The 23,131-nt window shown below is 39.7% G+C and overlaps 1 protein-coding gene across 2 annotated transcripts in view; it reads left to right on the top strand.

Annotated features, from left to right (window-relative positions):
- The window catches only part of CXXC4 (CXXC finger protein 4), a 166,754-nt gene extending 151,315 nt beyond the window's left edge, over nucleotides 1-15,439 (top strand). Inside the window, exons 3-4 of one of the 2 annotated variants that reach the window (XM_075350325.1) lie at nucleotides 8,617-8,652; nucleotides 10,279-15,439. In XM_075350325.1, coding sequence (XP_075206440.1) covers nucleotides 8,617-8,637 — 21 coding nt within the window. In that variant the 3' untranslated portion in view covers nucleotides 8,638-8,652; nucleotides 10,279-15,439. The remainder of the gene's footprint in view (nucleotides 1-8,616; nucleotides 8,653-10,278) is intronic. The other variant, XM_075350316.1, reaches the window with a different exon arrangement.
- The last annotated feature ends 7,692 nt before the right edge of the window (nucleotides 15,440-23,131 follow it).

The following is a 23,131-nucleotide window of genomic DNA, read 5'->3' as shown; positions in this document are numbered from 1 at the left end:
TGATGCCGCAGTGACGTCGCTATGATGCCGAATGCACCTCCCCCTTGAAGGAGGGATTGTTTGGCGGTCACAGCGACGTCACTGACAAGGTATGTGCGTGTGACGCTGCCGTAGCGATAATGTTCGCTACGGCAGCGATCACCAAATGTCACACGAACGACGGGAGCGGGTGCTTTTGTGCACGAGCTCGCTAGCTATCGCTAGCGATGTCGCAGCGTGTAAAGCACCCTTAAGAGTGTTGTATACCTTTGTAAGACTTAGAATAGTTTTTGACTTTTCAGAATTAATTAAATCTCTTTGTTGGCCCATTTTGCCTGAGAAAAACAAGCTGCCTAATAATTCTGCACACTTTGAGAAAGTTTGTTGTATCCTTAGGCCACAGCATCCCTCATTACACACATCACCTGATCTGCTTCATCAATAAGCATTCACGTTTATACAGCTTGTAGATGGAAAATCTGCTTAAAAATGATATGGTCAAAATACTCACTTGCCTGATAGATAGATAGATAGATAGATAGATAGATTGTGTGTAGATCTATCTATCTATCTATCTATCTATCTGTCTGTCTGTCTGTCTGTCTATCCATCCACTGGTGGACATAGACAGAAGAGGGCCCCTGGGCAATAACTATATACTGTGCAGTCCACTAGCTCACCATAATGCACAATTCCACCTAGTTTGGAGGTGAAAGAAGGGCCCCCTTATTTCTTGGACCCGTTTGCGGCTGCACAGGTTGCACCAATGATATTTCGACCCCTGTATCTATCTATTTATCTAACTATCTATCTATCCATCTATCTATGTACACTGGTGCTATAAAGTTTGTGAACCCTTCAGAATTTTGCACATTTCTATAAAAATTTGACCTAAAATTACATCCGATTTTCTTTCACAAAAGTCCTAAAAATACACTGAACAAAAATATAAACACAATACTTTTGAGTTTGCTTCCATTTTTCATCAATTGAGAATAAAGATCTAAGAGTTTTTCTATGTACACAAACAAGCCTTTTTCTCTTAAATATTGTTCACAAGTTTGTCTAAATCAGTGTTAGTGAGCCATTCTCCTTTCTCGACATAATCCATCCACCTCACAGGAGCGGCATATCAAGAAGGTGATTAGACCGCATGATTATCGCACAGGTGTGCCTTAGGCTGGCCAAATTAAAATGTGCACTTTTACAGTATTAGGGATTCGGGGTGTGGGAGGGGGGTCATAAAACCAGTCACTATCTGGTGTGACCACCATTTGGCTCATGCAGAGCAACACATCTCCTTCACATAGAGTTGATCAGGTTATTAATTATAGTCTGTGGATTGTTGGTCCACAGATCTTCAATGGCTGTGTGAAGTTACTGGATATTGGCAGGAACCTGAACACGCTGTTGTATACACCAATCCAGAGCATCCCAAACATAATTAATCTGTGACATGTCCGGTGAGTATGCTGGCCATCCAAGACCTGGGGTGTCCTCAGCTTCCAGGGATTGTGTAGAGATCCTTGCAACATGGGGTCATGCATTATCATGCTGCAATATTAGATAATGGTTGTTAATGAATATCACAACAATGGGCCTCAGGATCTCATCATGGTATCTCTGTGCATTCAAAATAATATCAATAAAATGCACCTTTGTTCATTGTTCATTCCATAGCCTCACTGCCACCATGGGCCTCGATTCACAACATTGACATCAGCAAACTGTTCACCCCCATGCTCACCTTGTACAGTGAAAATTGAATTTCATCTGCAAAGAGATCAATTTACAAACGTACCCGACACCATTAAACTTGGGGCATTTACCCACTCAAGTCGGTTGAGGATGTTGAGCAGGCAGATGAGCTTCTCTGAGACAATTTCTGACAGTTTGTGCAGAAATACTTTGGTTATGCAAAATAATTGTTGCTGCAGCTATTTACTGTTGAGGTCCTGGGCTAGTATGGTTACATGTGGTCTGCGGTTGTGAGGACAGTTGGATATATTGATAAATTCTCTGAAACACCTTTGGAGAAGGCTTATGGTAGAGAAATGAACATTTAGTTCACAGGCTACAGCTTTGGTGGACATTCCTGCAGTCAGCATGCAAATTGCACGCTTACGCAAAACTTGTGACATCATAGGTGTCAGGGCCAGGCGGTCGGGCAGACCCAGGAGGTGGATCCACTGGTCCGAACTCTAAGATGGTGGTAAGGAGTCCGGTAGCTGAAGCACTATGGGCAGCAGAACAGTCCGTGCAAGTGTGTAACGGAGAAGTCCCTGGGACCACGGAGTCACAGATGGTAGTCCGGGTGACATAGCTCAGGTTCGGAAGCCGAGATGAGGTCAGGCGGGGTCCGGAACCTTTGGAGCGAGATGACGGGTCACCGCAGGGATCCGAGATGGTACGGACTGTCAGATGGCAGATGGACAGCGTGCGGGGTTCGGGATTCAGCAGGACCGGATGCCGAGGCAGGATCAGCTCTAGAAGAGAGATACGTGAGTATGGCAAGGAGACACAAGGAGACCTGACTCCTAGCTTGGAAAACACGAAGATCAGGCCCCGCCCCCTTGGACAATAAACCCTTATATACCCTGTACCTGTTTAGCTTCATTTCCTGTTAATGGACGCTGGCCCTTTAAGAAAGGGTCAGTGACCGCACGCGCGCCCTAATGCGCATGCGCACCGCCCGGGTGCCAGAAGCCAGGGAAGGAAGCTGAGGGGAGGACGCAGGGGAGCCGGCCAGGGCCTGGGAAGCCGTCAGACGCCGGGATCGGAGGCCAGGGAACCTGGGAAGGACGGGCACCGGAGGCTGGGGAGCGGGGAGCGTGGCAGGTGAGTCGGGGAGCGGGGCTGAGGACCCGGGGAGCGGAGCAGAGGACCCGGGGAGGGGAGCCGAGGACCCGGGGAGCGTGACAATAGGCTTTGTGCTGTGTGTTAAAACTGCCAATTTTAGAGTGGCATTTTATTGTGGGCAGTCTAAGGTACATCTGTGCAATAATTATGTTGTCTAATCAGCATCTTGATCTGCCACACCGGTGAGGTGGATGGATTATCTTGGCAAAGGAGAAGTGCTCACTAACACAGACTAAAGGCTGCTTTACACCAGACAATCTATCGTGCGATAGATCGTCGGGGTCACGGTTTTTGTGACGCACATCCGGCATCGCTGGCGATGCCGGCCTGTGTGACACCTCCTAGCGACGCAGTATCGCTCACAAATCGTGAGTCGTGTACTGCTCTCTAGGTTCCATAATATCGTTTAATTTAGTTGTTCATCGTTTGCACACGCCACTCCGTGTGACACCACGGGAACGATGAGCAGCTCACCTGCCTCCCGTGGCCGCCGCTGGCTCTATGTGGAAGGAAGGAGGTGGGCAGGATGTTTACATCCTGCTCATCTCCGCCCCTCCGCTTCTATTGGCCGGCGACCGTGTGACGTCGCTGTGACGCCGAACATCCCTCCCACTCCAGGAAGTGGACGTTCGCCACCCACAGCATGGTTGCACGAGAGGTAAGTATGTGTGACGGGGGTTACCGACTTTGTGCGCCACGGGCAGCAATTTGCCCGTGACGCAAAAAGGATGGGGGCGGGTACGATCGATTGTGAAATCGCACAATCGGTCGTACCATGTAAAGCAGCCTTTAGGCCTGTTTCACACGTCAGTGATTCTGGTATGTTTGTGCTTTTTTTTAAACGTACCAGAATCACTGACATACGCAGACCCATTATAATGAATGGGTCTGATCACACATCAGTGATTTTTCACTGCACGTGTCTCCGTGCGGCGTACCCGCGTGTCCATGATTGCCGCACAGATACATGTCCATTTTTTTCTGGCATCACTGATGTCCCACGGACCACGCAGTGGTGTGGTCCATGAAACACGTGCCAGAAGAAAACGTGCTTTTAAAATAAAAATCATTTTTACTCACCCGGCTCCAGCGATGTCCTCTGCAGCCCGTGCAGCTTGCTGCTTCTGAGCCGGCTCATTACTGTCGCGCATATTCATGATGCACGACACAGCCGACCCGGAAGCAGCTGCTGCGGGGGTCAGCGCCGGCCGTATGCTGCACCGTGGGAGCGTTCAGCACCATGGAGAGCGGGAGCGCGCACAGGTGAGTTAATCTCTAAGTGCAATCACGGGCCACGGAGAACGGAGCCCGGATTGCACTTAGACAACCCACGTGTGCCGTGATTCACGGCACACAGAGGGACATGTGCGTGTTTTACACGCCAGTGAAAACGTCAGTGTTTTTCACTGACGTGTGAAACGGGCTTTAGACAAATTTGTGAGCAATATTTGAGAAAAAAAGGCTACCAATGTGTACATAGAAAAAGTATTTGATCTTAGAGTTCAGCTCATGAAAAAGTGAAGCAAAAGCAAGTGTTGCATTGATATTTTTTGCTCAGTGTAGATAAAGAGAACTAAGTGAAACAAATGAATCCCAAAAGTATATCATGTCATGCACAAAACAGATTTCTAAGGACCTCCAAAGAGTTGCTTATGTTCATCTGGCTGGAAAAAAATTACAACACCATATCTAAAAAGAGTTTGGACTCCACAGATGGAGGACATTTAAGCCGAATATTGCCCTCGATAGGGATGGTTGACCAACAATGATCATTCGTAGAGCAAGGTGTATGATAGTCCAAGAGGTCACAAAGAAACCCAAGATAATATTTAAGCAACTTAAGGCCTCTCTCGCATTAGCTAATATTAATGTAAATAAGTCAACAATCAGAAGGAAATTGAACAACAATGATGTGCATGGCAGGATTGCAAAGAGAATGCCACTGCCCCCCAAAAAGAACATTGCTACTCTGCTGCAGTTTTCTAATGATTGCCGTACCACTCCATAATGTTTTGTACATTAATAGGAATAAATAGAACTTTTTCAGAAACATTAAGTTTGTAAAAACAAAAATACTTTATTGCAACATAAAAACCTCATACTACCTGTGAAATACGCTGGTAGTACTGTCAGCTTTGGTACTGTTTTGCTGTATCTGGGCCATGACAGATTGCTATCATTGAAGTGACTGTGAATTCTTTAGTTATATAAGTAAATTGTAAAGGAAAATGTCAGAACATCTGTCCATGGGATGCATCTTAAGAGAACATAAACCATGCACCAATTCCAAGAACCCAAAATATACATGCTTTTCTACAAAAGAATGGTAAAAAAATAATGAAGTTATAATTTTGGAATGGCCAGCTGAAAGTTCTGACCTTAATCCTATAGAAATGTTGTACAAGGTCTTAAATTAAAGAGGACCAACCAACTGGATCTTCCTATATAAACTAAAGCCAGTGTTATACTGGCACTAGGATGCTGCTTCTAAACATATGTTTAGTTGTGAGATCGAATGCATACTTTCTGAAATTCAGGCAAGTAAAGTTTCTGAAATACACTGTTACTTGATTGATAGGTGCTGCAGAATATCTAATAGGTGGGTCAGGTTTTGCTAATTATTCCCTCCCCTGTCTGCCTGCCTGTCCTTCATCCCTCCTTCTTCCTCTTGTAATAACAGAGATAGGGGGAAGAAGGACAGGCAGGCAGACAGGGGTGGGAATAACTAGCAAAACTCGACCCACCTATTAGATATCTGCAGCACCTATCAATCAAGAAACAGTGCATTTCACAAACTTGCCTGTATTTCAGAAACTATACATCTGATCTCACGACTAAAGGTATGTTTAGAATTAGCATGATAGTGCCAATATAGCACTGGCTTTAGTTTATATAGGAAAATCCTGGTGGTTGGTTTTCTTTAAGCAGTTCATAGGAGAATCCCACCCAACATATTACAGTTTAAGCTGTTATGTAGGGAGCAAAGGGCTAAAATTCCTCCTAGCTGATTTGTAGGACTAATCAATAATTACCACACAAGGTGGGGTCAAATGTTTTTTCAACTCACAGACATATGATATGGGATCATTTTCAAAAGATGAGAAATTCAAATATTTTTAACTCATTAGTTTGATTTGGTTTTCCTTATCCACTTTTAGGATATGTGTGAAAACCTGATGTGGTTTTAGATGAAATTTATGCAGAGATATGTTAATTTCTAAACGGTTCACAAACTTTTAAGCACAACTGTATGTATGTATCTATCTACTGTTATATGTGTATTTAGCATATTCAGTTAAGTCACTGCCCTTTCCGTACGGTATTCAATGTCGTGCTGTCCCGCAGTTGGTGCTTCTTTGAGATTTACCATTGTATTTTGCAATAATAGAAAACAAAGAATGTGATAAAAGGATAGACATGCATTCAGGCACTAGAGTGCATACAGTGGGGGAGGTCGGCGCTTTTGACGTTTAAATATTAATAATCCCTTTGCTGCTGGAAGGCTCTCAAACTAATCTTAGAGTAGTATGTTTTCTCTCACCATTAAAGGCATACTGTCGCATAGGAAACAGCAATCCAGTGCACAGAAATATATAGTCATATACATAGAAGTCACTATAGTCATATAGTCAATATACATAGAATAATAGTGATAGACTTTTTATATAAACTATATAAACTGTTTGTGACATCAGTCTACAGGTACTCTATGCATGACCGGTGACACGCATTATGATTATTAATGTGCAGATGTCTTATTAAGCTTCCATACATGAGCCTCTATTGTGAAGAATATGATATCAAGAATTGGTAGCTTTTTTTTTTTAACAAACTCATTAAATTCCAGCATCTTCAAAAAAATTAATTCCTGACATTTTATAAATGTTACCTAAAAGAAATGAGTAGACAAATGCCTCAGAGTTTAATAAAACCGGGATCAATTTATTAAAATTGGATATTACCTCTTTAGTGGAGAACATTTGGTTCGCCACCTGCATAGCACATAGCACATAATGTGGCTCCAATTATGTAAATGCAGCTCAGAGTCTCTACACTAAATTGACATTAAAGGGGTTCTCTGAAATTATACAAGTGGAAGTTAAAGAACCAAACATGCTAGTTGTGCCAGTTTACTAATATACTTGGTACAGATTTAAATCCTAAGGGTCTACATTTGTGGCTTATGCTGCTGATTTTCCTTCTGGATGCATGGACAGGAAATTCACAGAATATTAGTGTAGCAGTAAATGAAGAAGTTTTTACCCAATATTTTCCACAGTTTGAAAATTTAAAATTTGCAGCATCTGAATATATTTTGTTCATTTGGGTAGTTGGTCATAGATTTGGCATGGATTTTGAAGCAGATTACCTGTGGATACAGAGCAAAATCTGCAAGTTCCAAATAAATATTCTTACTTTCCTATCCTAGTAGATCAGACGGGTATCCAGCATCATTAGATTATGTCATGTTCCTTATGATTGCTGCCGGAACAAGACATCATTGCTGAAGAACATAATTTACTAAGACCACCAGGATTCAACTTGATGGAGCTTCTGAAGCTCTAGTGGAGGTGATTATAGTGATCGGCAAGACCCAAACCAAAATCTGCATGATTTTGGGTGAGTTTGGTGCTACAGTATTCTTCATGTGTATAATTGCTAATATTGCTCTTGTGGTTTATTTCTAAGGTTATATTAATTTATACATATGATAGTTTCATAACACTACTCTTACTATAAAACCAAACAATATATTTTGCGCATCTGAATTTCAATTTTATTTTGTTTGCATCTGAATTTTTTTTTCTATACCTGTTTCATATAAGGAATTATTGAATTATATCTGCAGCTTAAAAAATATGTTCTATACTTGTGACTGGGGCATGTTCTGTGTTCTGATACATGTGCATGTATTTCTACGAGCGTTATTTAGATATGAATTTGGATGGTCATGGATATTTCTGAAACAAATCTGCCAACCTTAAATGTATAGAAAGACTATGGTCAGTGAGACATCTTGTTCCAAGACTCTATTCGACACCTTTAGTATTTTGTGCATTGTTGAGTCCTTTGAGAGTCAATCCATATACCACATTATTTAGCAGCCTATTGCCAACCATTTCTCAAACATTTGCAACTTACGACTTCTCCAGTTTTGCATCTTCTAAATGTATTTCAAGATAAAAATTTGCAAATTTACCTAATAATTCCTATTTTTGTGAAAAATCAGTGGAAGGAGATTGTTCGACCTACTTAGTTACTTTACGGCACAGAGCAATTCTTGTAGAATGAAATTTAAGGCTACGTTCCCACGATTAGAAGACACTGCCTTCTAGACACAGTGTCATTGCTCATGCAGAGACGCTAGTGTTCTCCATGGGAGAGTGCAGCGTCTATGCCCATGATCAGGATTCTGGGCTCAGTGGAATTTCGCGGTGTTCTCCCGCTGAGAACACTTGGGTCTCCGCAGCATAAATTGACATGCTGCGGCTCCGTAAGTTGCCCCACAGGTCAATTTACGCTATGTAGAAAAGATGCTCAGTGGACATAGGAGTTCTATAAATCCCATTCACTGTGCTTCTACTGTACAACACAACGTATTGGACGCAGCGAAAATACACTGCATTCAAAACTATGTGGACACTAATCGTGGGAACATACCCTTACGTTCTTGTAAATTTGCGTGTCCTGTAGTTTATCTAGAAATGATGGTAGATGAATGTGTTCTGTTCTTTTATTTAGCTCTGTGTTAATCTATACTTTCTTTTTTGTTTTCAGAATAACAGACATTTACTATAGCATGCAATGTACAAGGTTAGCATGAATTTACTTTTACTCTTCTAACACCATAAACTTTCAGAGAGAGCATAGGGCAATATTGAGGAACTATTTATTTGTATTCTAGACATACAGTTATGTTGAATGTTTGTTAATGGGTTAACATTTTTCCCAATTTTTCCAGATTTTCTAATATACAATTCTTTGTTAATAGAAATGAAATTCTCTCCACCTGCCTTACCTACTGTTTTTAGATTTTGAATTTTATTGTCTATATTTTGGCAACCTAGAAAACTATAAATTAGAATAATTACTATTTGTATAGCAATAATTACTAAGTGTACAGCAGACAAATCTTGTTGGGAAGTCTTCTGCTATATGTTTTTCATCATAAAGAAGTGGGGGTTCAAGCCCTGAGAACACACATGTCCACGATGCCGGTACTTGCCACATCTTCTGCCCACCATCCTATCCTAGGACAGGAGGGCCTGGCTCTTGGTCACCTTTTTTGCATTCACTATTCTTATCCCATGTGGAATAAAAAGGATGAGTAATTTTTTGGGCCAGATCACTGTTTTTTTGCTTTTTTTTTAAAAAAAGAATGATTGCTTGTTAAGAAGACACAGTCTACAGGATAGACTTGAGATCAAATCTTTTTCCTTGACATCATAGGTGACCAGTCCAAAGATTTTTTTTCTTGAAATCAGCTGTATTATTTATTTTTGTAATTTATTTGCTTTCAATTTCCCCATTTCTAAAAGGGTAAGCTTTGTTTTGAAAATTGTCCATGATGGGGAATCTCCTTAAAGGGTCAATGAATCTGATATCTTTTCTCAGTACAGTTTCATGGAATCTATTGTAGACAATTCAAGTGGGGAATGTTTGACTGTAGTGTTAACCATTGGGATGACAGATAGGAGGTGCATAGAAAAAAATCTCATGATTTTAACTTTCCCATTAAGCTACAGTTTAGAGAATCTCTAGAAGATTGCCTGGCTGGTCTTTTTTTTTTTTTTTTAAAGTCTGAGTGGAAGAAAAAAAAGAAAAAAAGTGATATTTCACATTCCTACGGTCCCTACTTCTTAGTCCCATATCAATATTGAAGAAATGCCAGCTGAGACAATCACTGGTTGCAGATGTGGCCCTCAGATTGGTTGAGTTGCATTTTCTTGGTGTTAATAGGGACCAGGAAACAGAGACTAATCAGTGAATGTTGAATCGAGAGTCAGGAGGTGAGTATCACTTTTTTCACTTGGAGACGCTTTAATTATAAAAAAAAAAAAATCAGCTAGACAACCACCTTGATACCGCCACGTGCATGAGGCCTTGCTGTCAAAAGAGCTTGACGTTAAGTGCTCTTTTTAATCTTGTACAATAGGCAGGACTTCATCTTAGATAAAGGTGCATTAGCATTGTGAGATATCTCAAACCCATTTTAATCTATAAGTTAAAACATTTGGAATTCATAAATTATTTTAATGATTTAATTGAAAACTCTTTACCGGAGTTTAAAACTGGAGGCAATTGACAAAAATATCCATATTTAAGTAGCTGATTTATATTAAACGTGCCTAAAGTGATCTAGAAATGATTAGATTCATATTGAAGCCGGAATGTTATTTACCGCATGGTAACCTATTCTTTTCTCTCCCTTTTTTGCAGAGAACACCGGTCCCCAGCGCCGAGGCATTCCGATGGTTCTTTTAAGCAGATGTATATCATATTTTCAAGGCACTCTGAAGTGATTGACAAGCACTGGTCTTGTTATGGGGAACTGCTAAGTCCGTGACTGAAGAATATGCTGAGACACTATTTTCATTTGTGTACAGGGGTTTCCTCAAAAGAAAAAAATATGAATAATGTTAAAAAAAATGCAAAAATAAAAAAAAAATGTCACCAGAGCCTGGCTGGTTTACTTACATTTAGTACACAGGTTCTTTCTTTAATGTACTTTAGCTATAATTAACAGTGATATTGTTGTCTACTTAAAAGTGGCTACAAAAGGAGAGATTTGGGTAAACCCCTGCTGTAATATGATGTATCTTTCAGAAATTAACATATCTATACTTCATTTCCAAATATGTGTTTCAGTACTGTAAACTGTACAGATAGCAGCTTGTATTTTGTGCGTTTAGACACAAGGAGACAATCATGTCTGAGCATCTATATGAAGATTAACAGTTTGTAAGCAGCAGTGTGGTTCTGCAACTTAAATCTGGAGCAATAAATTCTAGCTTTAAACATTATTTCGCCAGCTGGATAGTCACAGCAGCAACAGCACTGGTTTTTGTTTGTTTGTATGTTTGTTTTTTTTTATTTTTATTGTATTTTTTTTACAATTTCTTTCTTTTCATTTTTGCCATGCATTCTGTACATTCCCAGGAATTAAACCTGCAATTCCAAAATCTAAAAAAAATGTGACCCACACATTGACTACTGTCAAATAAGTCAACTGTATGGAAAGTGTCTTCTGTTCTTCACGGCGGTATTTTCCTGTTCCTGAGCCCATACTTTTATGTATCAAAGGATGAATCCATGCAAACATTCTGACCTCTATGTGGGTGAGCACTTGTGTTATTAAGAGGATTTGCCCCAGAAGCACTTACCACAGATGACCCAATTTTCACTGCTTTGTAGACCAGAGTAAAAGCAGCATATGGTATTGTAGTTTGTCCGATCGGACCAGTCTTTTGAATTATTTGTTCAGGGAAACAGAAGTGTCCTGTGACCATGTAACTGAGTACATGCCTTCTGGTTAAGTTTTTCTATAGTAACTGTAAACACTGTAAAATATAAATGCATTCTCACTGTAATGACAAGAGTAAAACATGCATATAGATAAATATATATATATATTTCTGTATATATAGGTCATGTCCAATACAGCCAGGCAACTCCAGACTTGAAGATTTTTCTGAAGGATTTAAATATAAAACCTTACTGATTACAGGGGTAGATTGAGTAGTCAGGCTAATGGGCAGTTCTGCAGTTGGCTCTCCGCCCCTTTTTTAGTAGTACATAGGACAAATCAAGCTATAGCTTGTGCCTTGAGCTGTTAGACCAGGTTCACATTCCATTTGGGTCTTGAGATGGGTACAAAAGTGGGGCAACCAAGCTTCTGTGCCTGCCTCAAGAAGAGAGACACAGCCGAAATTGAAGCCAGAAAGAGCACTTAGTGACTCATAGTGAATGAATCTGTCAGGAGTATTGAGGAGCCAGTAGTTCAATATTCGGGTTCGGATTATTTGTACCAATTACGTAACACTATTCCAGTATTCATCACAATAACTAACCTTATGCAAGTCAATGGGGAACCCAAGCATTTTTCTGGAAAATCTTCAAGAAAAAGGCTCAGGTTCCCCTTTGAATTGCATTAGGTTCGTTATTCGTGACGAATACTGGAATAATACTAGGTATTCGGTCCAAATAATCCAAACACAAAAATTTACTATTCGCTCATCTCTAGTCAGGAGTTCAATCCCAATCTCATTTTCCAAGGCTTTGGATGGAAGCTCTGATGAAGCCACTAATATATGACAAAAGGTAATGTAAACCTGGTCAATCAGTTTTAGTCAACTTAGGTGACATCGTAAATCCAAGGTCCAGATCACAATCTGCCCCTGATCTAATGGATAGCACTGTTTTATCTCTCACATAATACCAAATAAAGCTTCTATATATAGCTTGTACTGAAAAGCCCCATTGATAGCTGCCATGGTATGCTTCGTCAGTTGTACCACTCCAAATCTGGAATTGCCTATCCCATATTGTTTTATTTTATACCATGATGAAACTTGTGACATTTTCATATCTGTGTAGAAATTGATGGTCCTTTTTTTGTTATAGACCTACTGAACAGCACCAATCTAAAAGCCCCTCCAGCAGATAAATATTTTTACCTAATGTTTTAGCTATGTACGTATCTTATAAGTGAGTCTTGAATGTTTTAATTTTGTGGGTTTTTTGTAAATGTTTTAAAATTACATTGAGTAGATCTAAAATGCTTAGGTAGCTTTAACGACACATGAGAAATGATTTCATCTGATTAGCCACCTTTACCAATTGAAATAGGATTTTTTTTTATATTACTGTTTATCCAATACATGAGACTGTCTAGAAGTATCAATCCGCTAATAGTGATCAGACACAAATAACGCCTTTGTTGCACTTTTACTAGTACTTTTTCTTAGCCTTCTAAAAGTTGTAATTGCTCTCTCCGAGATGTAAAATGATTCAGTTCAAGCTACATTAGGTGTACAATATCTACAGTTCTTCTTACCAATGTACTCGCTGTCTGATACCCTAATGTTGCATGTTTTTGTGTGCTTTTTTTGTTTTAAAAAACTGGTTGATCTGTATATTGTAATTGTGTTGCTTATGTGTCCAATCCAATTAAAGCTATACATTACAGAGAATAAGGAAAGAAGGTTTACTACCGTGCTAATCCTGTAATTCTTCGACAATTTCTATTAAAAAAAAAAATCACATTATAAACCTGAAATATATGTTTTACCGGAATATATTTTAGTGTTTTTTTTTTTTTATTAAAATGTGTTTTTTTGTATCTTTTTTTTAATAGTAAGTTACCTACAATGTAAAATTCCCCCTTTGTGGAGCTCCACTAGATTATACTATAACACAGCTTCTATGAGCTATGTACAGTATACTCCATTGGGAGAAATAGCTGCACGGGGCTTTATTACATAGCTATGATGCAGCTGTTCTTTCCATCCACACTGAAAAAAAATTACTGATAAAAGGGCAGTAATTTTACAGTGCCATGCTGGTAGCATAGAACTTAGGGGTTTCAGGTTTGTCCAGTATTATCAAACACAGCCCATAAGCAATAATGTTGATTTTTCTAAGAAAAAAAATAAGAAAATGATTGTTTTCTACTGTTATACAACCTCTTTAGATGTTATGCATACAGGTAAAGAATGGCTCCCAGTTGAATGGAGCCATCTTATGGTACCCATAGACTCCTATAGAGCTGTACTGTACCTTTGAAAACCCCTTAACTTCCTCCTGAACTATTTTCCATTGGATGTCATATTTTAATGGAGAACATTTACATTATATAGCACTATATGGAGTACTATATGGAGGCACACTGATCATACATGTGTGCCTTCTGTTCCAGTATAGGTGACTCCTTGAAAGGACAGAAAATAGGGAGCAAAAAAAGTTTTGCAGTCAGCAGGAGCTTAAATAAAATCAGTCAGCAGGACTTCAATCCCCAAAAACTATTTATATGTGCAAGTGACTCTTTCAAAAACAAGTCCTTCATTAACTTTAAATGGCCAGTCCCTTCCTCCATTACTGAGATACAAAGAAAGTTGAAGCGCTATGGAAGATCTGAAGCTTGTCACTCCAACTACTGTATGTTCCCTGTGCAGCACCACCTCCTTCAGCTTTACTAGCAACCTCTAAGTTGTGTGACTTCAGGCAAAGCAGTCATCAGTCTATGAGTTAAGGAAGAGGTGGCGCTGGGCGGGAGTGACTGAGGCTGGAGATCTACCATAGTCTTTTAGCATCATTTATATATCAATTCAAACACTAAATTCTCAGTAATAGAGGAACAGACTGGATATGTAAAGGTATTGCTGGACTTGTCTGTAAAAGACCTGAATGTGCATACAAATAGTTTGGAGTGTGAAATCCTGCTTGTCAGATTCCATTTAAGAGTTTTTTACGGTATCCACATCTTTAAAACATGTTTTCTGCTGTGAAGCCCACCATACATAGTATGTAGCCATTGGACACCACTGGCGGTGGCTTATCTCACCTATAATTTTATCGGCAATCTGAAATAGGACATACCAGAACCTAATCTCCCCAAACATCATCTGTCAGGAGAGTCAGATTCTGAATACACATTAGACTGTCAGCCAAGTCCACTGATATCGGCATTTTTGGCCAGTGTTAGTCTAATATGTATTGGGGTCTTTAGTTTTATGGTCCAAAGGAGAAACAGCAACTGACAACAGAGCCATGGGTATCTTGATAATACATTATTATGATGTTTTATCCTACTCCATATTATGAGAAAGCATTTGTTATCCCTTTCCTTTCTGTGGTAGTGTTTTTTTGATACAGGGTATAGATAATACTAAAATACATTTTTTTCAATATGCACAAAAATGTGTAAAATCTTCATTTTGCATTGTAAATTAGAAAAAAAAGGAAGCTTATTTGTGTTTGAGAATCTTGGCATGTAACTCTTACAATTAATTCAAAAGAATAACAATATTTATATTGGTTACATCTGTAATCGGATAATGAGGAAAGAAATGTGTTAAATGAACATACCATTTATGGTCGAATATCTTCAGCGAAATAACAGTAGTAGGTCTTTGATCATGGCTAGATGCATAGTGATTTCTAACAGTTGGTTCTATGTAGCAACTAAATGTTCCAGATTTTGTTTGTCATTAAATTTGGCAGTCTCACACTGAGATCTACTATGTTCCTAGCGAATAAAAGACAGCTCCTACTGGATGGTAGAATGATTACACTATGAAAAAATGGGAACTGCATTTATTTTTCTTTTAATTTATGGCCCACTGATATGTACTCCTATCACGATGTTCTCCTATTTCTGAACTGTGCTGTAATCTATGACATTTTCTAACAGATATATGTGTAAGGTGTATGTATGCTTGTGCAGTTATGGAAAAAGCAGTTTTGGAAAACAGTGTATTTATGAGAAAAAAATCACCTATGGGGCATGTAAAAAACTGTAAAAAATACACATTAATTTGCCCGGTAAAGTTGTTTTTGTGACATTTCTGTGTTGTTAAATAAAGGACTTTAGTATTCAAAATATCGGCATTTATCTATAAAAATTAGTTTCTGTCTATGTGCTTTTTCACATTTTACAAAATACACATATTTCATTCCATTTACATAAAACACTGAGATCCTCATCAAGTTTAGTTTTTCAAGATATAAGGTTCCCTGCTGTGCATGAAAAGTTTCTTTCCAAAATGTGATTATAGTCTAAATTAACTTTAATACAGTATATTATAGAAACAAACTTCGATGAACACTAGTCACGTAGACCACTTTTTAAAAAAATATGTTAAATAATTAAACTACTATTGTAATACATGGGTACTGGCTAAGAACATGCAAAAACTAAAATAAGGGGTTTCAAAAGAACCAGCAAGTGTGGATATGTACACAAAAATAATAGTTTATCTTCAAGTGCATCCAAAAAATCAGAATATCATCAAAAAGTTAATTTATTTCAGTAATTCAATACAAAAAGAGAAGCACATACATTATATAGAGTCATTACACAGAGAGGGATCTATTTCAAGTTTGTATATCTGTTAATGTTGATGATTATGGCTTACAGCCAATGAAAACCCAAAAGTCATTATGTCACAAAATTAGAATAATTACCACAAAACACCTGCAAAGACTACCTAAGCATTTAAAATGGTCTCTTTGTCTGGGTCAGTAGGCTACACAGTCTTAGAGAAGACTGCTAACTTGACAGATGTCCAGTCAAGCCACAAAAGGTCATTGCTAAAGAAGCTGGCTGTTCATAGAGTGATGTATGCAAGCATATTAATGAGAAGTTGAGTGGAAGGAAAAAGTGTGATCGAAAAAGGTGCACAAGCAACCGTGATAACTGCAGCCTTGATAGGATTATTAAGAAAAGGCCCTTCAAAAATTTGGGGGAGATTCTCAAGGAGTGAACGGCTGCTGGAGTCAGTGCTTCAAGAGCCATCACACACAGACATATCCAGGAAATGGGCTACAACTGTCGCATTCCTTGTGTCAAGCCACTCATGACTAATAGACAATGCTAGAAGTGTGTTACCTGGGCCAAGCAGAAAAAGAACTGGGCTGTTGCTCAGTATTGATGGGCAAACCTGAACTATAAAGTTCGGGGTCCGTGCCAAACACATAGTGTTCATGCACAAGGTCCCGAACACGAGTTTTCCTGGGAAATCTGTGTTACAGTTAGGGTCCAGTTTGGGTCCAGAGGCTGTAAAAAAGCACATTATTAAAAAACATTATGATTATACTTACCACTATATCCCGGCCACTTCTGCTTCTGGGTCCGATCATTAACAACAACAACAACAACAGCCAATTACAGATGCCCAATCTGTGTGACAGTGTCTGTGATTGGCTGTTGAGTCCTTCACACATATAGTAGTGTAAAAATAAATAAGTAATTTAAAAAATGACATAGCGCTCTGCAGTATTTTTTATTCTCAGCGCAGATAAAGCAGACGGCTATGGGCTGCTACCCCCATCTTCCTGGCTTTACCTTGGCTGGCAATCAAAATACAGAAAAATCCATTCATTATTTTTAAATATTTAAAAGAAAAAATAAAAAAAAAATTGTGTGGGCTCCTGCTGTATTTTTATTGCCAGTCAGGTAAAACCAAGCAGCTAGGGGCTTGGATTCTCAGCATGGTAAGGCCCAAGCATTCTGGGCCCCCCACGCTAAAAATACGCAGCCTGCTGCTGCCCCTGGAAATGGCGCATTGTTTCTTAGCGCCATTTCCAGGCGCTTTACCCGACTCGTCCAGTGGCCCTGATGATGGTGGTATGCTGGGTAATAAAGGGGTTAATACCAGCTGGCACTAAGCCTAAAGTTCATGGTGTCACGCCAAATTAGACATGGCCACCATGAATTTCTAATAAACAGTAAAAAAAAAACACAACACATAGAAACCATTTTTTTATTAGAAATATCAGAAAAAAAACATTTAGAGACTTTATCTTTATTATAAAAAAATCATTAGTCTGACGTAGTACACAGGGAGAGCAATTTCATCTCTGCTTCATCGCTCTGTACAGACAAGCATCTCTACAGAGCGAAAAGCAGGCTGACACTTACAGTGACAGTCAAAGTTCAATCGAGTCCATGGCTAAGCCATGGACTCGGATGAACCCTGAGATCACCGTGAACCCGGCCGAAAAAAGCCGAAGACTGCTGAGTGATGAGCAGTGCAGTGAATACCTCCATAAGTTAATGATCGAACCTGGAAACAGAAGCAGCTGGGAGACAGCGTCTGCATGACGCATCATGGGAGAGGAAAAGTATAATGACAATGTTTATTATTAACTATATTCTTTATTTTACAGCCCCCCCCCGCCTCATCCCATAACTGTAAAGTCCATACTTGGGGTTTGGACGCAAGTTCGCATTATCTCCAGCCCAGAACTCAAACTTTACAAAAAGCTCGGGTGAGTCTCCCGATCCCAAACATCGGGGGATCGCCTGTCACTATTGGTCAGTGGAGAAATATAAAGGTAGATAGAGAAGTCGGGTTCAATACTGCGCTAAAACCATGAAGCCAGACGATATGATGGATTCTTTTCTTTATTTAGGACAGGTCAACGCGTTTCAAAGGCATGTCCGCCTTCTTCATCAGGACAAGAAAAAAACAGCATAATCTTATCAATCTTAATCAATAATTTTTTTTTTTCTTGTCCTGATGAAGAAGGCGGACATGCCTTTGAAACGCGTTGACCTGTCCTAAATAAAGAAAAGAATCCATCATATCGTCTGGCTTCATGGTTTTAGCGCAGTATTGAACCCGACTTCTCTATCTACCTTTATATTTCTCCATTGCATTATCGGGGCTGCTGCTTGACCAATCTCTACATTCTATTTTGCCTTCATAGGAGTTGTGCCTGTCACAACTTCCACAGGTGAGCACCTGTCCTATTCTCTATACCTGCAGTGTTTATCAGATAAGACCCTATGTGCGCTTTTCTCTCCACAGCTTTTTGATTACTATTGGTCAGTGGTCCAAGGTAGGTCCACTGTGTTTTATCAAGACCAAGGTCAGTGCAGTCATCCACCAGAAAATTTTAGAGCTCTTCATGCTTCCCTCTGTTGACAAGCTTTTTGGAGATGGAAATTTCTTTTTCCTGTAGGACTTGGCACCTGTCCACACTGCCAAAAGTACCAATACCTGATTTAATAACCACAGTATCACTGTTGTTGATTGGCCAGCAAACTCGTCTGACCTAAACCCCATAGAGAATCTATGGGGTATTGTCGAGAGGAAAGTGAGACACACCTGACCTAACAATGCAGATGAGCTGAAGGCTGCTATCAATCCAACCTGGGCTTCCATAACACCTCAGCAGTGCCACAGGATCATACCTCCATGCCATCCCACATTGATGCAGTAATTCATGCAAAAGGAGCCCCGACCAAGTATTGAGTGCATTTACAATACATCCTTTTCAGTAGGCCAACATTTCTGGGTTTAAAAACATTTTTCCAGTTGGTGTTATATAATATTCTAATTTTCTGAGATAATGATTTTTGGGTTTTCATTGGCTGTAAGCCATAATCATTAACAGAAATAAACACTAGATATAGATCACTCTGTAATGACTCTATATAATATATGTGTTTCCTTTTTTGTATTGAAATCAATTAACTTTTTGAGGATATTCTAATTTATTGAGATGCACTTGCATGTTTTGCTAGACTTTTTTCCTTTTATATTCCTGATAAAACATACATTAAAGTTAAAATTATTATAGCACACATTTGAGTTATGCTATGTTATGACAAATTAATTTTTGGTCAATGTGCTGAAAATATGTGTTTTCAAAAGTAAATCAGAGCTCACACTTACCCAGTCATGCTATGTAATGAATGATCCAAGATTGCCAATGTTTATCTGAGCATAACCTTATTTGGCCTTTTTTTTTATTTGTGTATGAGAATAAAACATACCTGTAAAGTCTTTCTGAGGTTGTCAACTCACAAAAGAATATAAGGTTCTGGGATTACAATGGGACCAACCTGTGTTTTGTCCATGAACTAGCTGCTGGCCGGTAAAGTGAGCCAGTTGCAAGAGTTGTCAAACTAGCAGTCAGTAACTGGAGCAACAAAATGAGGGACAGAGGAGACAAATCTGTAGTCAGAAGAATAAGGGAGCCAGACTAGCTAGGGTCAAAGTCAGGAGAAATTACAGCGCAAACCAGGTCAGGATCTTAGCTAGGTCAGGACCAGCAGTTAAGCAGATAAATCACACCTGATATATACAAGGTAAACTAAGCAACATTTGGCAACTGCCAGCAGACTTCTGGGGGTTTAAACAAGGTGTGGTACTGCTTCATAGGCCATGGCAGAAGATTACACCTGCTGATCAATTAGCATATATAAATGCACTAACTGAATGTGTTTCACCACAAGTTAGATCCATTCCAATGTTCTACATTTTCCAGTGATGCCAGTAATACTGCCTGCTTCATTATCAGCACCATCTGCATGCAACACCACCTGTTCCCAGAGAAAGACACTGCTAGCGCAGGTCCAGGTAAGGTTATAACATAACTTGGTTTTTATTAAGCTTTTGGATCTGCTTTCATCCATTTTGGTCCTTTTCAAAGTCGGGATTTACAATCTTGAAAAATAAAATCAAATATCCTACCTATTAGACAGTAATAAACCAACATCAATCAAATTAGGCCATGTGCGCACGTTACGTTTTTTCTTGCGTTTTGGTTGCATTTTGGTTACACTGTGTCATTCACAAAATGCTTGCGTTTTGCTTCCCCAGCAAAATCTATGATAAATCAGAAATTTCAATCCACACGTTGCATTTTTTAGGAAGCGTTTTGTTTGACAAATATTTGTCAATATCGTTGCGCAAAAAAGCAGCATGTCACTTCATAATTGCATTTTGGTTGCATTTTGCACCCATTGAAAGGAATGAGGTGTGTTAAAATGCAACCAAAACGTTAGCTGTGCGTTTGCACTACATTTTGTTTGCATTTTGGATCCGTCTCTCAGTCTCTCTCAATCTCTCTCTGTCGGTCTTGGTCTGTCAGTTTCTCTCTGTCGGTCTTGGTCTCTCTCTGTTGGTCTCGGTCTCTCTCTCGCTCTCTCTCTGTTGGACTCTCTCTTGGTCTCTCCCTCTCCCCCTCCTTCATACTCACCGATCATCAGCGCGGCATGGCTGTCACACTGCTCCTGTGTCATCTCCTGCTTCTGAAAGTGCCTGCCGCTCATTAGGCGCATCTCATATTCACTTCACCTGCTCCTTAGGCTTATCTCATATTCACTGCTTCCCCCGCCCACCAGCACCTACGATTGGTTGCAGTCAGACATGCCCCCACACTGAGTGACAGCTGTCAGACTGCAACCATTCACAGCCACCGGTAGGTGGGTCTTTATTGCAGTACATTAAATAAATAATTTTAAAAAAAAACGTCGTGAGGTCCCCCCAATTTTGATACCCAGCCAAGATAAAGCCACACAACTGAGGGCTGGGATTCTCAGACTGGAGAGACTTATATTATTGGGAGACCCCCAGCCTAAAAATATCAGCCAGCAGCCATCCGGAATTGCCGCAACCATTAGTTGCGACAGTCCTGAGACTTTACCCGGCTCATCCCAAATGCCCTGGTTTGTGGCAGCCCATAGCTGCCACTAAGTCCTAGTTTAGTGATGGTAGGGGTCAATGAGACACCCCATCACTAAACTGTAACTGAAAGTACATAAACACGAACACCGAAAAATCCTTTATTTGCCATAAAAGATAAAAAATACACCCTCATTAACCACTATATTAACCCCAACACAACCTTCCAGGTCCAAAGTAATCCACACGAGGTCCCACGACGCGACGCTTCCAGCACTGCTACATCTGACACTGACAGCGAGTGGCCATAGAGCATGATCACTCGCTGTGAGCGCCACTCACCAACTGAAGTGAGTTGCACTATCAGCGGTGATGTCGCTCAGGTTATCTGTGGCCACAGCTGGAGTCCTTCAACTGTGACAGCAAATCACCAGAGTGACTGAAGTGAGCCATACGATCAACGGTGCCGTCACTCAGGTGATTTGCGGTCACAGGTGACTCCTTCACCTGTGACTGCAAATCATGCTGCGACACAGAGACAGAGCTGCATGATGACAATGAACTCGGTTGAACCTCTGATCTCACAGCTGTGGGCCCCCCACTACTAAATGTGTCATGGCAGTTAGGTTCATTAGAGTTCATTGTCACAGCTCTAGCTCTGTCTGCTGTTAGCAGGCAGTCAAGCTCTATGGTGCTGCTGAACAGGAATATAGCAGAGCTGAATCAACGTGCAAAAATGCATCCAAAACGCATGCAAAATGTTTTTTGTCAAATGCAGTTTTTACAGTTGTGAAAGTCTGCCAGAGGGTGCATGTTTTTGTCAAATCAAGAATGCAGCATGTCGACATACCCTTACATTCAGATAGCAATTATATCCATTTTTTTTAGCAGCCCATTCACTTCAGTGGGCAAGGTTGACTCACAAATTGGATCAAAAATGTATGTTTTGGGGGTTTTTTTGTAGGCCAATTGATACTTAATCATCTAGAAATGGATACAGATTATAGCCTGATGGCCAGTGATATAAATCATCAGCATATTTTGTATAAAAAAAATAATATTTTGGAAAAAGATTGAACTATTACTGTCTCGTCTGGTTCTTAAAATTAGATGTAAACCATTACCTACAGTGGATGATTACCAATTTGTTTTTCTCACTTATTGCTGCTTGGATGCCTTGTACCTTAGCTCCATTAGCATAGAGTTGTGACCTGTGATTTCAGTTTAGCTACGAAGCCTACAAGGAGTCTGGGTAGTCAGAGACACACCCCTTTCTTATCATTGGCTCACACAGCTTCTCTCCTCCTCTCCATACAAACTGGTTAGTGAATATAACATGTCTATCAGAGGCTCAGCAGGAAATCAATGCATGGAGAGCTGATTTCTATTATAGCAAGGTACGAATGATTATAAAGTAAGGACAAATGAACTACGGGTGAGGAAAAAATAATTATGAAGTAATTGCCACACCACATATATGGATTCAAATGAACATTAGTAAGGGGTAGAGCGGAGGGTTTCTTTAACTCTTTTGTACCTCTATTACAAATGGTGGAACCTAAAAAGCTCTACTAAAGCACTACTAAAGTACTAATTACATATACTGAGCTATGCAGTCATATGAAGACTACTGTGTGGGTTTTCATTACCCACATTTGAAAGTAAAGTGCTTATGAGAGAACCTTAATCTTCAGAATCCTATAATTATACGTGTGCCTTTTCCCAAGAAGCTTATTCAGTTTCACTTCAGACTCCTTTAATGAATTTGTCAACATTGCTTCCCTCTGCAGCAAGTAGCAGGCAGGCTCTGAGGAAATGGCATTGTTGGTCGTCTATGTGATATGCACAAAAAATTAAATCCCGAGTGCTTATGAGTATACTAATATGTGACGGTTTATGTGGGCAGATGCTAGTTTTCTAATATATCTATCATTTTTATAGGCCTATATTCTACTGTAATATAAGTCTAGACAGTTTTTAGGCTATGTGCCCACGGTGCATTTTTTCAGCACAAAAAAAATGCTTTTTTTTGTGCTTCTTTTCATGCTTTCATGCTCTTTTTCATGCTTCTTTTCATGCTTTCATGCTTTTTTTCTTGCTGTTTTCATGCTTTTTTTTCTTGCTTTTTTTCATGCTTCTTTTCATGCTTTTTTTCC

The sequence above is a fragment of the Anomaloglossus baeobatrachus genome, chromosome 1 (assembly GCF_048569485.1).
Source record: "Anomaloglossus baeobatrachus isolate aAnoBae1 chromosome 1, aAnoBae1.hap1, whole genome shotgun sequence".
NCBI classification, from domain to species: Eukaryota; Metazoa; Chordata; class Amphibia; order Anura; family Aromobatidae; genus Anomaloglossus; species Anomaloglossus baeobatrachus.
This window is presented reverse-complemented; position numbering and strand designations above follow the sequence as displayed.